A 27371-nucleotide genomic window follows, 5' to 3' on the forward strand; every position below is an offset into this window, starting at 1 on the left:
GATAGGTTATTCAGTTTGTTCCTAACATTGCCTTCCTTTCTTAAGTAATGTTAATATGTCAAATGCATAACGATTTCATTCCGATCCAAGATAACTTTTTTATCACGTACGCAAGTGCTGATAAAGCTTGAAAAGATATGCAGAGACGTCGTTGGAAAAATGACGTAACACATATAGTGGTTTATTTAAATAAATAAAACGTGAGAAACTAGCATAATGACATATGCGGAACGAAACGTTTAATTAAGTAACATTCAGAGCAATTATATGTCAGACGTGTCCATGCAACCTTTATACAATAACAACACTCTAAAAACATCAGCTGTAAATGTTTTATTCCGGCTCTGTTGAATGATTCGTTCTGGCATATTCTACATTTAAACTCATTTGGTCCACGAATGGGGCATGGTATCTCAGTCCTCCGCTGATTTTAAATTCCTAATTAAATACTCTGCAACGAACGATGCACTTATTATCGCCCTCCAACTTGCATCATCTGCAAAGACAGTAACAGAATGGTTAAACAAAAGTTAATATCAGAATAAAATACATTAAATTAATTAAAATTTTACTGAAAAGGTTTGATAAACATTCTCTTATCTCATATGTCACCCCACAACCCATCCTCTTGATATAAGTAGAATGATTCATTTGGTCGGCTTTTTCGTACAGCATTATTATACTTCTACAGTAAAAAACGTGATAAAAACACTTAAATCGCTCCACAAAGCATGCTTTAGAACTGAAATATTAAATAACATATACATTTTATTGAAGATGGTTAGGTATTTCGTGTCAAGCTCTTTTAAATTGGAAAGAGTTGTTTGTCAGTTTGACGTCAGGTCCCAACATGGAGGGTTAACACCAATTATTTAGGCAATAAATTGGTCTTCAGAGATGACACGGCGTCGGGAAAATGAAATTATCATGATTTTAGTTATATTTTACGGTAAACGTGCGTCTTTACTGTTTATTACAAAAATGATATTTGTACATCCTATTTCTCGAACGTCATGTAAGTAGACATCAGATTTGTGGAAGGCTGTCCTTCAATATTTTTTTATCCCGACTTGTACGATTTTGAAACAAAACACCGAGGGAAGCGCTAACCCTGTAGAGCCGAAAGGGCGTTACATTTAAAAGATAAAGAAATATAATGGCATATCGGGTGAATATATCCGCTATTTCTTCACGAAAAACACGAAAACGACGCCATTTTCGGAAGTAAGTTCCAACTAACCTCACTTAAATCCGGTAAGCTCCCGTATACGCATGCCCCGCCCCCCCCCCCCCTCCTGGTTAATAAATGTAAACACAACGTTTTGTTTGATGCTTTTCTTCAAATAACTTTTTAAAACAATTTGTCTAAAGAAGTTCAACGAGTGCACAAAATACCGTGTTTATGCTGCTTATGACAATGCGAAATACATCAGAATTCTTGGCCATGGGAAAGCATTTACGTTCACTGTTATGCTGCACACAACGTTAAAAGGGCCGTCAACCAGATTTACGCAAAATGAAAAGTTCTAAAATACCGTGTTTTTTCGGCGTAAGCTGTATTAAGCCAGCTTTTCACCCTGACTTGACCTTTGTAAGTGTCCAATAATATTCAAATAAAATTTCCCGCGGCTAGGTACGAATGAATACACTTCATTTATTCTATTGACTGATTTGAGTATAACACCAGAACATTGGAAACATATCCGCGACTTTGTAACACTGTTTTACTGCATGAAACAATTTTATCTCTAATGAAAAGGCTCAATAGATAGAACAGATTTACAATCAATTTTCGACATAAATACAGTTTGTGCGTTCACCTTTAATTTTCAGAGAATCACCAGCGCAAAAGCGTTTATACTAAAGGCTATATTCTCATATTTAGAACTTACTTGCATTGCCTTTCAACCCGCGAGGTTTCGGGTCAATTCGCGGCCAGTGTGTGAAATTCAGAGTTTATATAAAGTTCATCACCGGAGTTCGCAGAAGGGATTGCGATCTTTTCATTGAAGGAAAAAATTGGAATCTATGCTATTTTTGTCTGATGGAGTAAATAGTTCGTTTAGTCGCTTTGTCGATATATCAATATTTTAGGCACAGCTGTTGCCTTGGTCGTGTACAGTTGGCGTAAACAAGCCGTCGTTTCAGCAGCAGAATTGTTACCTAACTTTAATGCATTGCATTCCAATCCGCAAGGTATCAAGGTCAGTTTGCGGTCAGTTGCATAAATCTTTATATAAACGCCGTCTCGTAAACTTTGTGCACTTGAAGTCTGTTTTGATCAGAAAGATACTAAATAAAGATATTCGGCGATACTATTGTGGTATGTCAATCATCGATTTTTAATATGTTTTCAACATTTGCATGATAAGGACCAATTTTGATAAAATTAATTAGAAATATTTATCCATTTAGACCAGTTTATTAAGCATGAGCACAATAATTCACTATACTATAATTATGCAATTAAATAAGATTCGAGTATTGCCGGCTGACCTATATGCACTCGTTTATTTTCATGTTTCTTGTGTTTTTCTATTCTGTAAATATAGATATCTGAGTAATAATATCACATAAAGCAAAATAAGCCACGAAATCTGGCGCAACACCCCGTAATTGATTTGCTTGTGATGTAGCTAAGAACTGCGCAGAAAAAAGGCATCCGCTACTTTTTATCTCATAGAGATAACTTTTGATCGTTCATAAACATCGACCACAATCAACGCCGTATATCTTTTTTAAAGATATTTCTTGTTACAATTATTAGTTTATATTGATTAAAATATCACGACTGGTATTTTACATTACTTGAAAAAGTTCATATTTTAGTTTATTCGGTAAAATAATTTGCGTAGTTAAATCGAAATTCCATCGCAAAAATGGGTGACATAACGACATACACTATAAATAAGCAAGAAGATTGATCATTTTATATATAAAATATTTACAATTCGCTACGCATGCACAATTTTACGGCGGCATAAAGGTGACATAGGAAATAATTTGGTAAACTATTTCTATGACGTGCGCACGTCATAGTTTTGACGTGCGCACGTCAAGGCTATGACGTGCGCACGTCGTAACTATGACGTGCGCACGTCGTAGCTATGACGTGCGCACGTTGTAGCTATGACGTGCGCCGCACGCGATATATATGACGTGCCCACGTCTTAGCTTTGACGTGCGCACGTCATAGTTATGACGTGCGCACGCCATAGTTATGACGTGCGCACGTCATAACTATAACGTGCGCACGTCATAGAAATTGTTATAAAAAATATTTCCGATGTTATATTATTTAACTATTTCTATGACGTGCGCACGTCATAGTTATGACGTGCGCACGTCAAGGCTATGACGTGCGCACGTCATAACTATGGCGTGCGCACGTCATAGCTATCGCGTGCGCACGTCATAGCCTTGACGTGCGCACGCCATAAACTATGACGTGCGCACGTCATATCTATCGCATGCGCACGTCATAGCTATGACGTGGGCACGTCATAGCTACGACGTGCGCACGTCATAGAGACTGTCAAATAAAATATTGCCTATGCTCTCTGTATGCAACTCTATGACGTGCGCACGTCATAGCTATGACGTGCGCACGTCATAGAGACTGTTAAATAAAATATTGCCTATGTCCCCTTTATGCCACCGTACAATTTGCATTCCTGGGTTTAGCAAGTGAAGATGATGATAAATGTACTTGCGTTATTTATAGTTAACTGGTTCACATACCCAGTAAAATTTTATTACTGAATATTACCAGTCGTGATATTTTAATCAATATTAACTAATAATTGTAAAAAAAAATACGGTACTTCACAACTTTTCATTTTTTTCGTAAATCTGGTTGACGGCCCCTTTAAATCTTAAGATATCCGCACAAACTGCAAGAAAAACTGGTCTCTTATGCGCTTAAGATTTTTGCAAATGTATTTCAATAACTTGAGGTATTTGCAAAAATAAAGTTCTTAACGGTTTGTTTACATTCTGTCCAGCCCGTGTGTTAACCCCTGTCAACCACGTTGATCATGCACTTGTGTAAAGAGAATCTGCAAATAAACTTCCGCGTTTTGCGTATGCGTTACCGCATTGGTTTCAGTCTGATTATTTTGAATAATGCCTTTGTACACTTTTCATGAACATTTTAAACCGCACCGAGTTACAAATATCACTAAATCAGTAGCGGTTTAAACACTTAATAGCAGAGTCCTAGAGTTGATTTTGTAGACAGCTTGCAAATTTACCGCTTTTGGATTTCTGGTGATTAGGTAAGATACTGCATTTTATTTTGTTATCATTTAATTAATAATGACAATTTAAAAGACACCCCACGGTGTAATTCTCATAACGTGCATATTGTATTCGATATTGTTTTACTGCCAATATACATTCACTCGTGTTTCTGATTTCGAAAAAAAGACGTATTGTTTCATTAAGTTGCCCATTGTCGTTTACATGTCAAATTATATGTTTTTCTTTTAAAGTAGTTATACGCATTTCGTAGTTTCTTTTCTTTTGTTTGTTGTTGCTGTTTATTTTTTACTGTCGAACGATAGTGCTTTGCAACTTCTTAACAATCGAAATACTGTTATTGGCCATTCTTCCTTAAAGGGATCTTTTCACGCTTTGGTAAATTGACAAAATTGAAAAAAGTTGTTTCAGATTCGCAAATTTTCGTTTTAGTTTTGATATTTGTGAGGAAACAGTAATACTGAACATTTACCATGGTCTAATATAGCCATTATATGCATCTTTTGACGATTTTAAAACCTAAAAATTATAAAGCGTTGCAACGCGAAACGATTGAATAATTTGGAGAGTTCTGTTTTTGTCGTTAAATTTTGTGAAACTACGAAGATTGCTTATATAAGGTATAAAATACTGATAGTATATGTACTCGGCGGAATAGCTCAGTAGGCTAGAGCGTTTTTACTTCAGGACTCTGGCAGGACTCCAGGGGTCACTGGTCCGAAACCTGGTCCGGGCAATGTTCTTTTCCTTTTTTTAATTTTATTCTTGATTTTTTACTGGAGCTTTTACGATCCAATGTTTACATTTATCGATATAAAGCATTTAATGAATAAGTTAAAAAATGCCAAAATCTGTGAAAAGGCCCCTTTAAAAGATGTTTCAAGTAAGGCAATTGTCAATAACTGGCATCAGTATGTACAACAGTCAAAGAACTGATTAATTTACTGCTGTGATAAGCCATGCTTTCTCAGGAAGAGAATGAGGTTATTAACTGATTTCCTTTATATAACTAAAAAAACGTAAAGCACAAAATAAACATAACCAAGGAAACAGGATTTTATAATTGAGTCGTGTTCTAAGAAAACAGGGCATAATGCGTGTGCGTAAAGCGTCGTCCCAGATTAGCCTGTGCAATCCGCACAGGCTAATCAGGGACGACACTTTCCGCTTTTATGACATTTTTTGTTTAAATGAATTCTCTCTTTAGAAAAAAATCAAATTTAGGCGGAAAGAGTCGTCCCTGATTAGCCTGTGTGGACTGCACAGGCTAATCTGGGACGACACTTTACGCACATGCATTATGCCCAGTTTTCTCAGCACGCGACTCAATTAATATGTAAACAATTCCCTTTTCTGTATGCTTTGCATGCTTTTTTTAATGCATGTTGGCTAGCGAATTGATATTATAAGGCAATAACTTTATTGTGAAATAACTTGCCGTTTTTCTTTCAGACACCTGTTCCCCTTGTTAGATACGGTCGAATACTGCTGCATTTTTCAACAATGGATAAAACGCAATGGACTATCGTGTAGGTATATCTGACAGAAATGATAAAACGTATCGAGACGGTGTATCATGCGAATTAAATGTCCAATAATCAAGGTCAATTTTACAGCCCGAGCTTAAAGGTCAAATAAAAACTTATTTTTAATGTGTTATTAAATTTATAATGAATGCGGTTTCAAAACCTTGTGAGACGGTCTGCCTTACGCAATAACAATGACTCAGCTCACAGCTTTGGTAGGCCTCGCGCAAATACCAGGTCAAAGGTCACAGTGCAATTACCAGGTCAAAGGTCACAGCGCAACTACCATGTCAAAAGTCACAGATCAAGGTTTGGTTCAAAGTAAGGAAATGGGCAGTTAAATAGTATAACTTCTGTTCATTATAAATAGATTTCAAATATCTTGGTAAAACATGTTTGCAATCAGGGACGAAATGATGTGTGCAATATTCACTTCACTAGGTCACAACTGATCAAAGACCGAATGATAAAAAAATGAGCACTTTAACTGCAGCTTATTTTGTAATGCATGTGCAAAAATAAACTCCCTAAGCTAAAGATCGAAATAAGCAAGGTTAATATTTAAAAATTCCATGCTTGAGACATCGCGTATTATGGTTGCCTGGCATAATGGATTGCTATAAAACTTGACCAAAGTGGTAAGCATAGTATAAATAATAATTATAATAATAGTAATAAAAATAGTAATAGTTTTATAATAATAATTTAATAAATCACAAAAAGAAACTAATAATAATAATAATAATTGATATTATTACATGTATAACATTTTTTATTATTGTCATACATGTATTATACTATATTATAAAATATTGTATTATATTACATTACATGTGCATTATTTTTACTTTACTATTTTCCGATCATTTGCAGCATTCTCTTTCTCGCTGGTGTGAAGATAATCTTCTGGATAATCGTCTGCTATTGGCGCGCGAAGCGGCGAATAGCGTTCATATTGGCTCAGTCAAACGCCAGTCACCATCGCAATGTAATCGTGGTCCCGGAAACGACCCGGGTATGTCTGGCATTGAAACTAATAAAATTACACTTATACATATACCGGGTAATACATCTCTTTATTTGTTGGACACATTTCGTTTCGCTATTGAGAATACGTAAAAGACTGAATACTACCTAATAACGCGTGACGCTCCTTTTGTTCTAAACAGTGACCCTCAACTGTGTGCCTAAAGCGCGAATTAATATCATTGGTTATATATTACGTTACCTTATTTCAGGATACGGCTCGTATTCTACATCACGAGTATCGTGATGATGAGGACAATATGGGAATGACATGGAACCAAAATCCGCTTGAGTTTACTCCTCCAAGTTACGCAGAGGCGTGCACGACAAAGTCGCCTGGATATCCAACGGACCGGCAACGCGCGTCGGGAAACCTAACAGGTCAATCGCGCACGTCCGGCTATCCCACAGGTCAACCAAACACGACCGGATACCCATCGTTCGACGCCAAGAAGGAGCCTCTTCTCGAATAATAACGTAAAGATAACGCAATTTGTAAGGCGGACATGAATGTTTACATGCGAGACTTCAGTGGATTGTGTCTTAACAATTGTGATGCAAACATAATTAACATACATTTTCAAATAGAAACTCACTTAAGCTACAAGTACTGACGTGCATTTCTGTTTTAATATTTTTTATTGTTTGTATGTTTTATGTTTCAGATGCTGTATTTTTTTTTCATAAAGCAGACGATAACCTACATGCATTTTGTAATATGCTCTAGTCTACTAACTGCACAATTAACTCAATTAACGCGTATATTGTAAATCCGTTTTATTCGTTGGCTTTCGTGCTTTTTCAACAACAACAACTTTTTCGTCTACAAGTAAATTCGTGGATTTCTGCTTCTGACAAATTTGTATCGGTCGTTTTCCGATGAGTTGGTGTTGAATTCGTTGATCGGTCAACCCGCAAAATCAACACAAATTACCGGTAAGGCCTCACGAAAATAGAGAATACTGTGTTAGAGGTACTGTGTACTTGAATTTATCCGACGACTGGAATAAAGGTTTACATGGCGAGGCTTCTGAGACGAGTCGGATGAATTCAAGTTCACAATCTGTAATAGCCGCGGCGGCGAGGGGCGACGGGGCTGTTGTCGTTATAATCATCATCATAGTCGTTTGTTGTTGTAGATCCAGATGTAAAAGGTAAATAAAGTCGACTTTAGGTTTGATCTAAGTTTTGAAAATGATTAACCCGAACCGCTGCAATAAAAACAGCAATAACTACTACCACAACACCATTAGCTTCTACTTTTAATAACATAATAATACCTCACACATTTAATAACGTAAATGAATAAATTTTATAAAATTAAAATTAATTAAACAAAGAGCGAAATACGGTCAAATATGAAATGGAAATCTTAATAAGCAGGGTAACTATGTAGTCAATTCAGTCAATGTTCCTCTTTGCAGGATACTGTAGCAGTAACATTATTGACTGTTATTGTACTCTTCTGTGACAATCGTGTAAATGCGGAGGGTTTATTGTCAGAAAAATGGACTAACTGATCATCATCAACATCATCATTACATCATCATCATCATCATCATCGTCGTCGTCGTCATCATCAGAAGCAGCAGTAGCAGCAGCGGCAGCAGAAGTAGTAGTAGTAGCAGTAATAGAAGTAGTAGTGTTTGAAAGGGTTGTGATTTCGTATTTTGTTAAGGAACTTGATCAGTTTCCGGATACGTGCTGTATAATACAGCATGTTAAGCATGTGTGTGAGTTACGGCGGTGCGTAGTCCATCTAATAATATTTAGTCGTAGTGCGCCACTCGTATCTCGCGTTAGTAGATATCCGATTAAACGTTTGCATGCTGGGAAATTTGTCGTCTGCTAAAATGTCGTATGCTCAATTTCTAAAATTAGCATTTTCTTCGATTTTTTTCAAAGAATATTATCAGAATAGCAAACAGTTTGGATCCTGACGAGACGCCACGTTCTGTGGCGTCTCATCTGGATCCAAACTGTTTGCAAAGACCTTCAAAATTCGGTTCCCGCACTGAACGAGTTAAACGTTTGCTCGGGTCCGGCTGCCGGACGGATCAACAATTCGCTTTTGACTACCAGACTTGACATCAACGCTCGGCTAAATTTAAATCAACTCAGCAACCACCGAACTGGAAGACAGAATCTCGCGCGATCAACCGGAAGAACCTCCTGTTATATGACATATCCCTTTAATGAATGAGGATTGAAATATATTTCATAAGATTTGTTTGAAACTGTTGATAACAATCTTCACAGGTCATACGGTTTATGACTGATATCGTCTTACAGACTGCATAAGTTGTTCGAAACCAGTCCGTCATTTTGTAATAAGACACTTTTATTCAAAAGCACAATAGCCTTAACAATTCAAAGCCGATTTTACAAATCAATAGAAAAGCCGTACACAGGTACACATATTAAAAAGATTTAAAGCGCTTTCTTAAGTAGCATATCTAAATTTTGTAACGTTGTTGGTGAGTTTGGTTTAATTTTATTTCTCGGATGTGATAGCATATGTCTAAGGTATTTTAATGTTTATACATCTACACCAATATCGATAATAATTAAATACAACTAGTTTAACATTTTACATTAACTCTGTTTATCCATAATGTACATCGATACATGCTAACATGGGACGACACATTCCGCACATGCATTAAGGTCCGTTTTCCAAGAACGAGGATCCAATTATATTCTTCGTTTGTTTTAATTGCAGACATGGGTTTCGACACCGATCGTTTTCTGACTGCCGTCAATGACGACCTGACGTGCTGTATTTGTCGTGACGTTCTCGAGGATCCCGTGCAGTCACCATGTGAGCACGCCTTCTGTCGCTCCTGCATCATGGCGTGGCTTGTCCACGAAACCATCTGTCCGGAAGATAGACTGCCACTCTCACGTGCATCGCTGCGGTCGCTTTCGCGCTACATGCAGAACGACTTAAATCGTCTGCAGATTCGGTGCTGTAATCAGCCGTATGGGTGCGACCACGTGACCGATCTGGAGTTCATAAGTAGTCACGAGCGTTCGTGTGAGTTCCAGTGCCTTAAATGTCCCAATGAACAGTGCGCTTATTTTGCGTCAAGAGCCGACGTTGAGCGGCATAAGCGTTCATGCGAAAAGGGCAAAAAGCAATGCGAACAAGGTTGTGGATTTCTAATAAATACGTCTTATGACCCAGAGCACAACTGCGTACAAGAACTGCGAATAGCGTTAGAAATTCTTCGTTCAGAAATCACATTTAAGTATGAAGAGCAGAAGAAAGATTTTGACCTTCGATTGGATTTGCAAAGGAATCACATGATCCAGAAACTTGACGCACTACAAATTCAGGTCGACGATTTAACCGCGGAAAACTCTCGTATGTCATCGAGAATTATGGACATGGAGTTGCAACACCGCCAAAACATTGAACGCTTAGAACACGAACACCGGAAAGTAACAGCGCATACGACTGGTTCAGCGAGATATCGATCGATGTTTTCTTTCAAAGATAAATGGAAAGAATCAACCGTCTGAATAATTTTGTTGAAGCAGCCTGTGATTAAAACGAAAACGTATTATCCTGACATATAAGATGCCAGTCACCCAAACCAATTTCTTGTAAATGTAATCTGACAGTAGTTATGGCACCATGCAAAATGCGTTATCTAAGACGTTTAACCGATTCCATCAAGGCAATAATTCAAAATAAAGCAAAATAAAAACAATCATGGGCACCCTACTGCGCAAAGTTAAGAAACAAATAGTGTTTACGAAAATAACTGCGATTGATTATACAAACTTATACCAAAAAAATCATGTTTTCACTAAGTGCCGTGATACAGAAATGTGAAAAGTAAATGTAAGTGGAAGGCATTCAAACATAAGTTTGAAATGTGCGTTGTTTTCTTTTTGTTGATATCGATTTATGTTTTTTGTTGATGATGATAGTTTTGTTACAGAAACATTTGCTATTTCGGAAATTTTCATGTTTAATTATTAGATCATGCTATTGTGGTAAATCAGAAGCTATACATTTTAGACGTCCGCATTTTTTAATTCAATGTTAAGTCTCGTTGATTATTGAACGAAAATTTAAAGTAGAAGTGTGTAGAGATTCATGCTAGAAAATTAAGTAAGGGAATAAAAGCAATTTTGAAACTTTGACACTCGTTTTAAAAACTATTTACAAGAGATTGTATGAGATATTTTAATTGAATTTATTTAAGCTTTTAATAAAAAGTGTAATTAAATATCTATAAAAATTGTTGATGTTAGTTGTTTTTGTTGTTAACATTTGTTACTGTGATGCTTTTGAAAGTGAAGCATGATAATCGAAACATGTGTAAATATCTAAAATCTGGTACGGAATGAATGCAAACTTAAAATTAGTTGTCAAAAAAGATTGTGAACTGTCACCGACTAGACTTATTAAAAATAAAATTTATTACGTAATTAAAAATACGTTTATATAATTTAACAAGGATTTTGTCAACAAGAAACTTGTTAACACATTTATGTCTAGCGTCTAGAAAAAAAGGCCATGGCAAACAGCGTAGACCCAGATGAGACGCAGCATGATGCGGCGTCTCATCAGGGTCTGCGCTGTTTGTTCAAAGGAATTTCTGTAAGAAATATTCTAAATATAGAAATAAATATACTAGACATCCCTAATTTTGGAAATAAATGTATCAAATGTAGAAGGACGGAAGAGTCCACTAGGCATAAATGGGTTAAAACACTATTTTTTTATTGACGACATGTACACAGCCATTTTGGAAATGGGCAAACGCACACAGCTTATTTATCTATACATTATGTTAAAAGAAAGTCTCTGGTAATGGGATGACAATTTATTCATATACATTAAGCCCTGTTTTCCAAAAATGAAGTTTAAATCATATTTTTTATTAATGATCTAAAAAACACACTCGTTATAAATTTGAATGGGTTGTGTTCATTTAAAACTGGCAATATAAAAAGCTATAACATATTTATTTATTTTTTGAGCGTTAGCTCACAAATAATGTAGAGGCAATTTTGCAAATCAGTATGGGCTTTACTACGCTAAGAACCGTAACCCGTGACTGCCTGTGCGGATAACTGCAATTAAATTAAGCAGACGACGAATGCTAGGCTATGAACGTCTGCTCTAACCAGCGCATCTGCCTGTTTATAGTTCCCACTGGTACGCTACATAGTGTGTATGTATTCAAAAGTATTTAACAGCTTGTAAGACAACGTTGGCAAGTCTAGTGTTTATCATTGAAATCTGTACATATTGACTGCTTTAATGGAAACGGGGCTTAATGCATGTCAAATCAGAATAGCCTGTGCACACTGATTAGCTGTATCAATGATTTGGAAAAAAACACATCTCGACGTGTGCTTTAATACACACTCTTTATAAATTTTCATTGGCTGTGGTCATTTCAAATTTGCGATATAAAAAGCTATCACATAATTTTGAAAACTGAGTTGCGTCTAAGATTATACAACAGCGAATAAATTCAGTGCCTTCAGCGCTTTGATATATACATTTTACGCGTGCGAATTAAATTATATTCATGCACTAGTTTTTGTGTACAGCAAAACTTCAATAGCTGAATGTGGTTGCGATTGAGTGTGGATTATTATCTTATATGCCTTATATCGCTCAGCACGACTGTAATCAGCTGATGAATGATCTGCCTGCACAGTCTATTAGTGAATCTAGTCAATCTAAACATCAGTCGGCGGGAAATTCTCCTCCACGTGACAAACAAGCGTGTGAAGAAAGGGCGCCGGGCAAGTGTTCGAGCCAACAGAATGCGACAGGCTATTCTACGAGTCAACAGAGCGCGACCGGCTTTCCATCAAGTCAAAAGAACGCGTCTGATTTTCTTTCCATCTCCATCTAGTCATTTTAAAAAGAAATTCAGTAAATATGTTAATGGTGAAATGTATAAAAGAAACTTGACATGTTAAAGGGATCTTTTCACGGTTTGGTAAATTGACAAAATTGAAAAAAGTTGTTTCAGATTCGCAAATTTTCGTTTTAGTTATGATATTTGTGAGGAAACAGTATTACTGAACATTTACCATAGTCCAAAATAGCCATTATATGTATCTTTTGACGATTTGAAAACCTAAAAATTATAAAGCGTTGCAACGCGAAACGATTGAATCATTTGGAGAGTTCTGTTGTTGTCGTTTAAATTTACGAAACTTCGAAGATTGCTTATATAAGGTATAAAATACTTAAACTGTGTATACCCGGCGGAATAGCCGAAAGGGCTTATGCGTTTTTACTTCAGACTAACTCCAGGACTCCGGGGGTCACTGGTTCGAGCCCTGTTACCGGCTGCTTTTTTTCCTTTTTTCAAATTTTATTCTTGATTTTTTACTGGAGCTTTTAAGATCCAATGTTTACATTTATCAATATAAAGCATTTAATGACAAACTTCAAAATATGCCAAAATCTGTGAAAAGGCCCCTTTAACATCGTCAGAATGAATTTTGTTGTGTAATGTAGAGAGGCAGTTTTGCAAGTCAGTCTGCTGTTAGGTCACATAACTCCAAACCGGAACTCCTGTTTGCAATGTTACATGCAGTTCTAAGGTGAATATTTTGAGTTACAACGTATAGAATTTAATGACATCCATTTGTTAAAAAGATTATGCATTTATCGTTCCAATGATGTATGATGATATAGTGGCTCATTGCGTGATCATGGTAAAAATTGATATCGAACTTGAACTATTTTAAATGTAATATAGAAGGAAATTAATTGCGCATGCGTAACCTTTAAGCACATCCGACCAAGTTAGTCGTCTGCCAGAATTTTGACAATTGACCATCAAAAACTCTCTGTATTGCAAAACGTAACTGCCAGATGTCATTTTGACCCAAATAAGGGCTGTTTGCAATTGGGCTGTTGCACTTGGGTTCATAACGGGGGTAAATGCTGGAAAATCACAACGAAACCTGTTCCGGAGACATATTCTAAAACTACTAAAACACTCGGTATTGTTTTTCAGTGACATTTTGACATTAATTTGCATCAATCTCAATAATGAACCTAATGCATGTCATTATTTCATCTGTATTTATTATTATTGTTTACTTTTTTAGCCTTCTACTGTTAAAAATGCCCGCCAATTTTGGACCCACACTGCTATATGCCTTCGCCTTCAACCCCGTCAGGCAGATCTACTCAGAAGAACACTACTTTGCCTTATTTTTCCTGTTTGGATATCTTGCTGAGTTCAAGTACAATTAAGTATTCAGCTGAAAACAAAAAAATGATAATAATAGTATGCTTTTTTTCTGGAAGAATGTTGTTGTGATAGACCCTGCGTGAAAAACACCAGGGAATCTGTATTTAAGTGACCAGAATATTATGCGTAGTGTGCATTTGTAGGCGGTGTCGTAATGGGTCTATAGCTCTGCCTGAACTGTCGTCCAATTGGTTTACAAGTCCGGCTGAAGTGACAGGCCATCAAAAACTGTACAGCATGTCTGATTCGGCCCTCAACACTCGCCCAGTCGTTTCGAGAGGATCGGTGTCTTTGCAGGTTAGTACGCCGTTATTTTCAATTAAATCTATTGTAAAATGATTTCTTTGATATCCTGGCACACTTTTGTCACCAAAATTAGGAAAATTGGATGTTTTACATTTACTGCACCTCTGAGACCACATTTTGTGGCTATAACTTTGCCAGTGTGCCCGACAATTTGATGCCGGCGTGGTGAATTAACCATTTGCAGCAAATAAAGCAACAAAGACTATTGAAAGCTTACTCTTATTGTATCTAACTTACATGAGTTGGCACCGTTATGGGTAAATGTGCACACAAAACCTTTTTGGTTTCTCAGATTACACGGAATTGAGCACCCGGGCCAGACTGACACTTTCCGGATCCTGTCCGAGACGGAACTCGAGCCGAGGAATCATAGGTCCAGGTGTGACAAAATACTTTAAGCTCATGTCTGACGATGACTTTTTTTAGTCAAGAAGTCAAGTGTGTTGTTTTTCCATGTAAGCAAGCCCTTTTGTTGGGTCAAATGACATCAGAAATGCTGCTTCTACATGGATTTTACCTAAAATGTGCCAAAAAAAATCACAAAAGTTTGTTCGATTCCGGTTCAAAACCTGCTTTGATGCACAAATATTGGCATTGGTGATTTTTTCACTTATTAAGTCATATGTTGTATCAGCTTTGCCTATTAGAATCGAAAGTGATACCTTGTATGGAGTCTAAGTGCTGCATGTATGATGTAACCAAGTTTGGCTTTTCTACCTTAATTCTTGACGCGAAACGCTGTTACGCATGGCGCTTTCAATGGGGACTTTAATGAATAAATCTGTGTGTCATTGTACCGGAACTTTGTGATCTTTCTCAAAACAGATTATACCTGTGGGAAAAGTGCCTTTAATTCAAATTTGAAGGGGTTGGGTTCTCTTAAAGGTCACATAACCCCAAACCGGAACTCCTGTTTGCAGGGTTACGTGCAGTCAGTTTGATACTTGGCACACATTGTTCAGTGCATGCTGCATAGGATTTGTAAAATACATTGCAAATGGAATGTTTTTGTATCAATTTGAAGGTATATTTGTAAGCAATAAGAAAAAAAGCCATTTTGTGCTCTACTTTTTCTGATGATGGTTCCCGGCTATGAAAGTAGGTAATACTATTTGAGCCTAAAATGGTCGCCTGCACAGCTGTCAAAACCGGTGTGCCTATTCTAAGGTGAATATTTTGAGTTACAACGTATAGAATTTAATGACATCCATTTGTTAAAAAGATTATGCATTTATCGTTCCAATGATGTATGATGATATAGTGGCTCATTGCGTGATCATGGTAAAAATTGATATCGAACTTGAACTATTTTAAATGTAATATAGAAGGAAATTAATTGCGCATGCGTAACCTTTAAGTTAGGTACGCTAGGAACGATAACTGCAAGTCAGTCTGCTTTAGCTACGCTGGGAACGATATCCACTGCCTGTTTTTACTCAACCACTGGTACACAGCAGCAGACAGCCTGTATGTAAACAATAGGTCTAAGAGCTTGTGCAACGATAATGGCCAGTCTAGTGTTTATAAAAGCTTGTGCGACGACATTGGCCAGTTTGTCATTGAAATCTGTACATATTGGCTGCTTTCAGGTAAAACGGGGCTTAATTCTGCATTAAAAGTCTGTCATGTGGGAAAAATTGTTGCTCAATAATTTAAAGAAAATAGATAAAGTATTAGATACACATGACAACATGCACATGATTATAGGCTTGTTATTCTTTAGCAAGGCAACCAAAATTCTAAAGATGGTTGCCAGTGCAGCAACCAATTGTGAAAAAAGAGACATATTGTTGTTATTTTGTCTAAGTTATCTCTATAACATAAATATGATGATAAACAGTGCACTCACATCTTGACCAGTGCTTTAAGACACACTCTTTATAAATTTGAATGGATGTGCTCATTTAAAACTTGCGATATAAAAAGCTATAACATAATTTTGAAAACTGAGTTGCGCCTAAGATTATGCAATAGCGGACAATTTCAGTTCCTTCAGCGCTTTGATGTGTTTCACTTGTTAGTCCGGTATACTCTTTATGGCATTTATGTTATGTTCAGTCGGTTCGTTATTATACATAGTCACTAGACCGCCGAAGTTAATCGTTCACATGTTATTGGTCTGTGCAATCGGTTCTTTGCATTTCACTATTCTAGCATTGTTGTATAATTTGGTTCATGCTTATAATTTGTCTAATAATTATGAACCATTACTATGTATATCATGAACCATTAATATGTATATCACACATAGCAGGAGGTAATTTTGTTTGTGTGACATTTAACGCAAATTATGCAGTGCCCTTTAAATAAGTTGGCAGCATTTCCTACAGTATGGTGCCTTATTTCTGCGTCTTGATATTTTGAATGGCGCTAATACGAGACCACGAAAGGACGAGAAATACCTGATTTTGCATTATCGCCTTGAAAATTTACCGCCATGGGGAGACGGCGTGGTTGCGGCTTTCTAACGGGAGACGGCGTGGTTGCGGCTTTCTAACGAACATGTTATTATAACATGTGGTTCTTTTATAATATCATTTAAGCATGGCGAGGAACCAATTGCTAAACGCTGAAACAAATGAGTCGCGTTCTGAGAAAAATGGGCATAATGAATGTGCGTAAAGTGTCGTCCCAGATTAGACGGTGCAGTCCGCACAGGCTAATAAGGGGCGACACTTCCCGCCTATTTTGAATTTTTGCTAAGAAGAGACTTCATTTAAACGAAAAATGTCATAAAAGCGGAAAGTGTCGTCGTTCATTTATATATACCCATATCATGTCGCGTGTACTTATATTGTCGTATGAGTTTACAAAAAATCCAAATAAGTCAATATCAAATTATTATCGTCTATTTTGTTCATTTTATGTATACGTATCCCTCGCAGTAAAAGAGTTTTCATAAGAAATGGTGATATGTGAAGAAAGCTATTATCAAGTTCGAATTGACCTCTAAACTGACGTCCTCGTCCCTGGACTCGCGCTTTTCTTACTTTATATATATTTATATACATGTTTTACTTCAGTCAGCCTGAAAAGGCCCATCATAATTGTTGGAAAACATTGTATTGTATTCTATTGACGGGCATTATATATGACACTAAACGTGCACGAATTTATTTGAAATATCCTCAATTAAGATTTGATATTGTTCTAAAGTGGGGTTAGGTGGAATACCCGGAGGAAAATCCACCTGTCCATGTACGGTGACCACAAACCAAACTCACTTGCAACCAAGTTCGGTCACCATATAGCCCATCCTACACGCAGGCAAGGCATAAGGACTGTCCAGTTGGTACACGCAATTCTCACCTTCGTGACACGGATTCAAACCCCGGTCAAGGGCAAAAGTTGAGTGCATTTCTTTAACGAATAAGTAGCTAGAAATCGTAGTGTATTATTCAAAATTCGTACAGACTTTCGTGAGTCTAGTAAGTTTATAAGTTTATGCTGGGAAACACTACGGTATGTATAAGGCATAACTATTAATTATAGGTGCCCGTGTATTTTACACAAGAAACGGAACAATCACAGGCACTCGGCATTAGCAACTTCCCCCCATGACAAAAAAAAGCTCGTCGATTTTTTTTTTTACTTATATATATATAACAAGGTATGTGACTTAGACCCTTGAATTGCTGATTTCGGCATACCAGCCAATTTCCGAAGCTCACTACTACATCAATTTTCAACCGATTCGCACAATTCTAGTATCAAACAACACAGAAGGCTTAGTACTGAATGAATAAATCGATGCATGTTCGCATAAGTTAGTAAGTAATATGTTTGTTTAATTTTGATTGTATTTGTTTGTATAATATGTATAAGTACAATGCGAATGACTGTCCAACCGAAGTGTGTTCGTTTGTAATGTATTTTCGTGGTAATCAGTTCGATTCTAGGAAATGTTGTTGCAAGTTTGTTTTTAGATGACCGCTTTACGGTAGACTTATGTGAACATGCATCGATTTACTCATTTAGTATGAAGCCTTCTGTGTTGTTTGATATAAATTGTGCGAATCGGTTGAAAATTGATGTAGTAGTGAGCTTCGGAAATTGGCTGGTATGCCGAAATCAGCAATTCAAGGGTCTAAGTCACATACCTTGTTATATATATATAAGTAAAAAATAATAATTTTCGACGAGCTTTTTTTGTCATGGGGGGTAGTTGCTAATGCCGAGTGCCTGTGCTTTTCACACAGCACGGCTCATTTAAATGCGGCACAAAGTTTTTAACCTCTAAATGCATGCTCTTATTTCTATTTCTGGTTCTAAACTCACTGAAGGCAGCTTATTTTAAAACGGACAATGAATGACTCTGATATCGAGTTTGCAAAAATTGCTGTCACTATTTTGTCACTATTTAAACCCGATTTTTTCATGTTGTCGACTCTTTCCCTAACCTCACGGCGATGTGTTTTAAAGTTTATCATTCATGGTGAATCCGGGGAGCTCCGGTTTTTGCATATGTGTACAAATATATGTTTGTAGTGTTTACAGGTCGTTGATTATAGTAGTTACAGATGGATGAGTGCATAAACATTCAGTGTTTCTTGAAATCATACTAAACCATTGATCAACCGTGGCATTTAAGAGGAAATTGTATGATTGGCAAGCCGCTCATAAGGTAAGAAGTTTTTCTATGAAATTATTTTTAAAATATAATCAGTAATTGTCCGGAAAATACGTAATTTCCTAACAAAGAATTTTCTCCTCACGCTTGATTTGAGCGAACTTCGGCAATGTTCATAATACGCCACTCAACTAAATACTCGTAATTTGCACCTCGTGTAAGTTATCGGAGAAAAGTTTATTTGCAACTATATGTGTACAGTTTGCCAAACAAAAGCGGTAAATCTGTGCAACTTAATAAATCGGAAGAGTTTTATTCAGAACCAACCAGGTTTTCTATCATGTGTATGCCTCACTTAATGCCGCCTATCGCTTTTCAAGGTCGACACATTTACTTTTACAGGTGGTGGGCGTGTGGATATGATATTAATTAATTAATGATTTATGTTTTGACAAGACATATGCCATCGGAAAGTCAATGCAAATTGATCGTTTGCGACTGTCCGATTTAATCGCTTAAGCATTACACACGACATTCAAGGCGCTACACGACAACGGCCCGCGACGCCGAACGACACTCGACATATTTATCGAAATATCGCGGAACTGTGGAGATATTAATTCGTGAAAACGACAAAAACAAAAAATGCGCGTGTCACACCAATTCCATTCTATCTATATCACGGCACGAAACTGATTTAAATAATCCGAGTTGTTTTTTGTGTGTTTATGCCCCCTTTCGAAGAAAAAGGGGTATATAGTTTTCGCACTGTTCGTCAGTCTGTCTGTCAGTCTGTCACACTGTTCGTGTCCGCTCTCTAATTCAAATAGTTTTCATCCGATCTTTACCAAACTTGGTCAGAAGTTGTATCTAGACAATATCTAGGTCAAGTTCGAATATGGGTGGGTCATGCCGGGTCAAACACTAGGTCACGGGGTCACTTAGTGCATTTCAAGGATATAGCATGGTGTCCGCTCTCTAATTGAAGTAGTTTTCATTTGATCTTTACCAAACTTGGTCAGAAGTTGTATCATGACAACATCTAGGTCAAGTTCGAATATGGGTTATGCCGGGTCAAAAACTAGGTCACGGGGTCACTTAGTGCATTTCAAGGATTTAGCATGGTGTCCGCTCTCTAGTTTATGTGGCTTTCTGATTTATTTTGATATTCTAAGACATTTTTATGCCCTCAAAGGAGGGCATATAGTGATCGGACTGTCCGTCCGTCTGTCCGTCACACTTTGCGTTTAGATTTCAAAAAATGCTCATAACTTCTATGTCGCTTCAGATAGAAATATCATATTTGGCATGCATGTGTATATGGACAAGGCCTTTTCATACGCACACAAATTTTGACCCCTGTGACCTTGACCTTGAATTTAGGGTCCGCGTTTAGGTTTTTGAAATCTGCGTTTATGTTTCGAAAAAAGTTCATAACTTCTATTAAGCGTTTATAGGTGGCATAAGTCATCCTATGGTGACAGCTCTTGTTTTCGTTAAATAAAATGTAGTTTGGTATCCTAGTTTTCCGTTACCTTTACCTACTGAACTCGTTCTCAAGACTTGATACGAAATTAGTATCTACTTTCAACGAAATATTTTGATATTACTACGATTTACTATCGCGTTAACACGAGTATAACTAAGTTGTTACCACAGATAATATACCTCGTTCTCATATGATAACTTGTGGTAACGACGTGAATAAAAACAGACAAATGTCACATCACATATGTACGTCTGGTCTGTCCATGCTTTATATATATATATATATATATATATATATATATATATATATATATATATATATATATATATATATATATATATATATATATGTGTGTGTGTGTGTGTGTGTGTATATTTAGATTTCATTTTCTTATTAGAAAACATTTACAATATACACCTGTAGTTAGTAATTATATAATAGAGGTAACATATTAAATACAAATATAAGCAAAAAAAATACGTATATGTAGTATTGTATTTCAATAATATTACACCAATATATTTTTTACCATAATAAGATTGATTTTAAACTTCTATATTGTGGTTTTGATGAGTCTTAAAATTATTTTTATGTATTATACCACCCCCTTTTAAAGAATGTGTGGGTATTGCTTTGCTATTCGTCGGTCGGTCATGATATCGAAAACGAAGAATCCCAATGGTTCGTTGAGGTTCATAAGGAAGAGGTCAGGCGGCGGGAGCTTTTAACATGAAACACTTTTTCCGCACTAATCAAGATAGCGCTTTCACGTATAATCGTACTAATTATTATGAGGAATTGTGTTGAGGATAAACAACCTTTGATTTTGAGATCTAAAGAAGAACGTCACATGGGCGTGCAATTTTAAAACTTTTTATCTTAACAATTGCACACATGAACGACCAGGCTTTAAGTCGTGGGAGGGCGCATGCATGTTTTCCAAACATCTCTTGTCATTTACTTAATACTTATTCTTATACCTGTCTGTCAGTAGCTCTATCTGCCATTATGACTGGACTATATTCGTCTTATTATTATTGTTCTTCGTTTTTCCATTAATCGATGCCATTTGACTATTCAATGAGTCTTGGGCCTGGGTAGAACCAGGACTTGGTGTCTTTGGGGAGATCTAAAGAACGCTCCCACAGTCGGGATCGAACCCGTGACCTCTCGATCGCTAGGCGGACACCAAATCCACTACACCACGGCGATCTCATTATCATAAATCCCAAGTTTTAGCTCGTATAATTATGCTTACATATGTAATGCATAAATATATACACTTTAGTTTTCAAGTCAAAACAGATTACTTCATATACTTAAACTAATCGATATAGTTCATTTCTTTTTTTTTATTTTGTAGATTTTTTTCACAACTGTTTTGGCGCCGTTCAAGAATGGACAGCTGGTGGTATTTGTAAGTATCGATGTAAATTTGTAACTTTGGACCATACACGTTGTTTTATTCATACTTTTTTGATCTTATACTTCACATTTTCTTCACTCATTACTGTTGTATGTTTTATTATTTTTTTGTAAATTGGGTGTTCGGGAGCATTTTATTTCTAGAACATGTTATAATAGTAGACTTTTGTGAACACACCGTATACCCCGTTTCGGCCATGGTTCATATTTAACATGTCAAACGTAATACTATATTTTTGCATGTGAATGAAAATTTGATATTTTAACGATATTCGGCAATAATAACTTTCTTTTTTTTAAGTGCGATAGTGACCTATGGATTATAATCATGACGTCTTTTTTGCATCCAAAGGACAACTAAACACGTTGTCCCTTTGAGTTTAAACCCAATAAATTTGACCTCTAATCAACAGACAGCCTATGGCTTATCAAGACATTATCGAGTCAGATTCCTGGAACAGAACCAGTAGTTGGTGCCTTCGTGGGACATTCTAAAATCTTGATATTGCTTCTGGACTGAGGATCGATCCCTTGACTTGCTGATCGCTAGAGGGACACACTTTCTACGCCACCACTCTCCTTCCCTTGACTAGCTGATCGCTAGAGGGACACACTTTCTACGCCACCACTCTCCTTCCCTTGACTTGCTGATCGCTAGAGGGACACACTTTCTACGCCACCACTCTCCTTCCCTTGACTTGCTGATCGCTAGAGGGACACACTTTCACGCCACCACTCTCCTTTTTCAGCGTGATTGGTGCAGGATTAGTTATCATGATGACATTCAGTTGCTGCGTCTGGTGCCACTGCCACGAGAGACAAAACGAGATTCTCGTCCGTCGTCGTTCTTGCGTAATGGTCTACCCAGAAACCTCTTGGGTAAGGTTTACCTTTAATAAAAGTCAGCTTAAACGACCAAATAAAATTGAGGTAGGTAGGTACTGATTTAATATGTTTATGTTCCCATTAACGGTGAAGCATGTTTTTATAATGCATGAACGTGAATGTCTCCGTCCGAATTCGTCAATAACTTAATCATGTTAACGTCCATTTTAAATCTTTACAGTGGCGATCCTTGTGTAAAGACATCGTGTCGGGCGCAGCAAATTGTTCCAAAACTCAAGATTATAGTTATAGGTCATATGAGCATTCTGAATTTGCTCGGACTTAACTTCATCGTATATAGGACAATTATTTACCACAGACGAGTCTCGTGAGGCGACCAACACGTGTGTTTCTAGCTGAAAGGTCAATGTCACACATTACATGTAGGACTTAAACAGCTGCCTGTGTCCTTTAAAATTGTTGTTGAAGCGTTGTCTGTCTCACATTTGCTTTCATTCTCCATATTTTTTGGCAATTTATCTTCGGTCAACTGAAATTAGATTTAATGCACATATATCCTTATCAGATGCTCAATCGGTTTTCAACATAACACACTGTCTTATTCAAAATGCTCAGCATACTCACGACGTATATTTCTTCTTAAACTGGGTCGGTTTTCAAAAAGCCCCCAGTGAAAATATTCATTTAAACAAAACTAAAGTGAACATTTCAGGTCAATTTTCTGTACGAAATCCATTGTTTTCTGCTCGCAAAATGATAAATATTTACAAGTTTAGAAATGGTACCTTGTAAAACGCATTTGTTTTGTTAGCTCATCTATTTTTTGAAAAAAAATTATGAGCTATTGTCATCACCTTGGCGTCGGCGTCGGCGTCGGCGTCGGCGTCCGGTTAAGTTTTGCGTTTAGGTCCACTTTTCTCAGAAAGTATCAATGCTATTGCATTCAAACTTGGTACACTTACTTACTATCATGAGGGGACTGGGCAGGCAAAGTTAGATAACTCTGGCGTGCATTTTGACTGAATTATGTGCCCTTTTTATACTTAGAAAATTGAAAATTTTGGTTAAGTTTTGCGTTTAGGTCCACTTTTTTCCGAAAGTATCAATGCTATTGCATTCAAACTTGGTACACTCACTTACAATCATGAGGGGACTGGGCAGGCAAAGTAAGATAACTCTGGCATGCATTTTGACAGAATTATGTGCCCTTTTTATACTTAGAAAATTGAAAATTTTGGTTAAGTTTTGTGTTTAGGTCCATTTTATTCCTTAAGTATCAAAGCTATTGCTTTCATACTTGCAACACTTACTAACTATCATAAGGGGACTGTGCAGGCAAAGTAATGTAACTCTGACTGGCATTTTGACAGAATTATGTGCCCTTTTTATACTTAGAAAATTGAAAATTTGGTTAAGTTTTGTGTTTAGGTCCACTTTATTCCTACAGTATTAAGGCTATTGCTTTCAAACTTCAAATACTTTCATGCTATCATGAGGTTACTGTACCTGGCAAGTTGAATTTTACCTTGACCTTTGAATGACCTTGACTCTCAAGGTCAAATTATTAAATTTTGCTTAAATTGCCATAACTTCTTTATTTATGATTAGATTTGATTGATACTTTGACAAAACTACTCTTACCTGACATACCACAATAGACTCCACCCAAACCATCCCCCGTGCCCCCCCCCCCCGAATCCCCCTCTATTTTTTTTTTTTTTTTTTTTTTAAGATCATCTCACAAATGACCACCACACCCTCACACTATACCCCCCCCCCCCGACCCCCAATTTTATTTTTTTCGCATTTTTGGAAGATAATGTAATAAATGTCCACGCCCCCACACTATACACCCCTCTTCACTCCACCCCTCCCTCCTTTGTGATTGAAAATGAGAGTCCGTTCACCTTTAAAAAGAAAATAGATGAGCGGTCTGCACCCGCAAGGCGGTGCTCTTGTTCAAAATACATTCACATGAAAAAGCAAAAGGCTTAAGGAATTTTATGAATGAAATAAAGTTTTCCTTTATGAATGAAATAAAGTTTTCCATTAGAAGCTGTGTGAGTACGGGACCAGATATTGAAGTATTTGATTTCAGGACACAGATCGTATCGTAGATCATGACTTTCTGGATGGGGTGGATAATCCAGAAGGGTCGCCGTATGATAGATCATATCCGGTCGGGACGGGGAATCCGCCGGGACCGCTGCATGACGAGTCCTATCCCTACGGAAGGGATATTCCGGGTGGGTCACTTTACGACCCACAGCGGACACTTCAAAATCACGCTACCGCGATTTCAGAACGTGTCCAACAGCACCACGACGGGAGGGAAGACATCTTTGACGGCGCATGTTCTCACCCACCGTATTACCCACCAGAAAAGCTTGAAGGCGCGACGTGCTCGCAGTATTACCAACCGACCGAAAGTCAGCGGGGATTGCGTCAAAGTCGTCGGGGTTCCCCAAGATCGAACTTTCACCGACGTGGATCAAGGGGTCAACGCAGGAAGCCGCAAGGTCAATGTGACACTTCTGCCAATTCAGGGTCGCAAAGTGACCGACCGCCACAGGGTCAGCAGGGACAACTTCCGGTTCCGGCGGGGCACTACGCGATGACCATAGAAGAGGACGTGCAACGCGAAAAGTACTAGCTCGGAATTACACAAAGCGTGTTTGTTTTCCTTTCTTAAGATTCAACCATATACTCTGTAAGTTTTCGACATGGGGTACGCGATGTTCTGTCCACTTGGTTATGTAATATGTTGTACGAGCTCTTTCATCGAATTGCGAAAAGATTCATATTAACGTTACTTTGTACGAACGCCATAGACGATACCACACGTTCGGTGAATAAAAGGGATGATGCACAATTGATGTAAAACAACCTTTGTATTTCAGAAAATAAATTAATTCTAGACTTAGTGAATTTGTTCGAGCTTTCAACTTTTTCAGTTTATGTCATGTTAAACGAGAATTAGACTGCTTTAAAAATCATACATTTCTTGATGAAATTTATGCATACATTAATGGTTTAGAAGTAAAAAAGTTAACTACATATTTTCTTTGTTCTGTGATAAAACGGTGTTTGTGTACAGAATGTATTAAAGTTAGTTTAACAATTCATTTTGTTGAACAAATATATTTTTTTTTAAACTGTGCCTTTCAAATGTGGTTTGCACATTAAGCAGTTTGATACGGATTTTAAACAAAAAAAAAACATGCTTTTCATATGATTTTATATACCAAAATAATTTCAACTGTTTCCGCGCAAAATGAGTTTTGTTTTGATATAATTCACTTCAAAACATGAATGTATCGATATGTTTGAATCTGCAGAAAGTTGTAAAACCTTGAATTTGAAGTTTTACAAAATTCATAGATAAATACCTACATACAATTTTTTAACAATGGTACCCGAAACAAGAAAATTTAACGCCTTAAAAAGGAAAATAATAGCCATTTTTCCTTTTTAGACCAATTATTTTATATGAATGTGAGCGTTAGTGTGAGCGTTGGAATGTTACAGTTTGCTTACCACCGCAATATTGCTTTTATATTTTGCATACTTCTTTACCAACATGACCCCAATCTATAAACAAGAGCAGACAACTGTATCAAGCATTTTGTAAGAATTATGGCCCTTGTTTTACATGGAATATGCATATTATTGATAAATCTATGTTAAAGTTTGAGTACCACCTCACATATCTCTATGTCTCTTGACATATTGCTTTCATATTTTACTTCATGATTTATACTTGCCTGACTGAAATAAACATAAGGATATTATTTCCGTATTAATATCAACAATCCGCTAAAAATAGAACCCACGTGATCTAAACCATTATCACGTGGTTAAAAAACCTCCTTTATATACCATGTGTAAACCCCATTCGTCAGTTTTATTTCCGGCGACAAACAAATCACATGTATCAACTTTCTGCATCGTTTTGGATATTTTTGTCCAGTTTATTGAGTTTATTGTGTTTAAGAATATTTTATTTGGATTTTTATCGGATTTTGGTGAGTGTTTGCGTGATTATGGCTAATGCAGCACTTTCTTTAAACAATGATTCACTTTCGGGTGAGGAAAATGACGACGTCATTTCGGTCAAGAGTGGCCGGTCAAATTCGACGTCTTCAAAATCAAAAAGACGTACACCACGGGCGAGTCAAGCAGATTTTGACAATTTACGACGTAATGTAAGTGAACTTGGCAAACGGTTTTCGAATGTTGATTCGAAATTAGACCGTTTGATGAATCTTATGGACTTTGCTTGCTTGGCTAGGCAGAGACCACAGTCGACCGGCATGGACACGGCCGTATTTCACACAGTGACCGGGACGATGGTGACACTGTTGGAAATAGCAAGTCTCTCGAGTGGGATGAGGATGACACGCTATCCATACAACCAGGTCAGCGAGAGAAGTCTCAGCTTTTGGGTGATAATGAATCTGACCATAGCAATTCACATTCATTGATTGGTGACCATTGTCAGGACAGTGACTCTGATGACCGGTTCATGAAATATTCTAGTAAAACACGAGATCTTTTGCGTGACATGTTTGGTCAAGATGCCGTCACTAGACCGGACAAGGGTGATACAGGCATAATTGTAGACAAAGCTCAGCGTGATGTACTCAGTGAGACATGGATAGCTGAAAAGCCTACAA

At 37.1% G+C, this 27371-nt stretch overlaps 3 protein-coding genes across 3 annotated transcripts; all 3 read left to right on the plus strand.

Moving 5' to 3' along the window:
• The first annotated feature begins 4079 nt into the window (after positions 1 to 4079).
• On the plus strand, positions 4080 to 7515 carry LOC127834627 (uncharacterized). The gene is made up of 4 exons (XM_052360631.1): positions 4080 to 4277; positions 5713 to 5789; positions 6660 to 6801; positions 7025 to 7515. Exons 2-4 carry the CDS (start codon positions 5764 to 5766, stop codon positions 7283 to 7285), a joined length of 429 nt encoding a protein of 142 aa, XP_052216591.1. The 5' UTR covers positions 4080 to 4277; positions 5713 to 5763; the 3' UTR covers positions 7286 to 7515.
• A 1315-nt stretch (positions 7516 to 8830) lies between these two features.
• LOC127836252 (RING finger protein 151-like) lies at positions 8831 to 10981 on the plus strand. The gene has a single exon (XM_052362739.1). It carries the CDS (start codon positions 9441 to 9443, stop codon positions 10335 to 10337), a length of 897 nt encoding a protein of 298 aa, XP_052218699.1. The 5' UTR covers positions 8831 to 9440; the 3' UTR covers positions 10338 to 10981.
• Positions 10982 to 18821: 7840 nt separating this feature from the next.
• Positions 18822 to 25618, plus strand: LOC127834581 (uncharacterized). Its single transcript, XM_052360571.1, has 4 exons — positions 18822 to 18989; positions 21788 to 21841; positions 22599 to 22728; positions 24794 to 25618. Exons 1-4 carry the CDS (start codon positions 18967 to 18969, stop codon positions 25346 to 25348), a joined length of 762 nt encoding a protein of 253 aa, XP_052216531.1. The 5' UTR covers positions 18822 to 18966; the 3' UTR covers positions 25349 to 25618.
• Positions 25619 to 27371: the final 1753 nt, after the last annotated feature.

The sequence above is a fragment of the Dreissena polymorpha genome, chromosome 6 (assembly GCF_020536995.1).
Source record: "Dreissena polymorpha isolate Duluth1 chromosome 6, UMN_Dpol_1.0, whole genome shotgun sequence".
Classification (NCBI taxonomy): Eukaryota; Metazoa; Mollusca; class Bivalvia; order Myida; family Dreissenidae; genus Dreissena; species Dreissena polymorpha.

What these genes read in the sequence shown, in the direction of transcription:
- LOC127834627 (XM_052360631.1), top strand. Translation starts at nt 5,764, where the DNA reads ATGGATAAAACGCAATGGACTATCGT. An exon ending in AAAACGCAATGGACTATCGT is followed by an intron (nt 5,790 to 6,659) that starts GTAGGTATATCT and finishes GATCATTTGCAG; the next exon opens with CATTCTCTTTCTCGCTGGTG. An exon ending in TGGTCCCGGAAACGACCCGG is followed by an intron (nt 6,802 to 7,024) that starts GTATGTCTGGCA and finishes ACCTTATTTCAG; the next exon opens with GATACGGCTCGTATTCTACA.
- LOC127836252 (XM_052362739.1), top strand. Translation starts at nt 9,441, where the DNA reads ATGCTAACATGGGACGACACATTCCGCACATGCATTAAGGTCCGTTTT.
- LOC127834581 (XM_052360571.1), top strand. Translation starts at nt 18,967, where the DNA reads ATGATTGGCAAGCCGCTCATAAG. An exon ending in ATGGACAGCTGGTGGTATTT is followed by an intron (nt 21,842 to 22,598) that starts GTAAGTATCGAT and finishes CTCCTTTTTCAG; the next exon opens with CGTGATTGGTGCAGGATTAG. An exon ending in TCTACCCAGAAACCTCTTGG is followed by an intron (nt 22,729 to 24,793) that starts GTAAGGTTTACC and finishes ATTTGATTTCAG; the next exon opens with GACACAGATCGTATCGTAGA.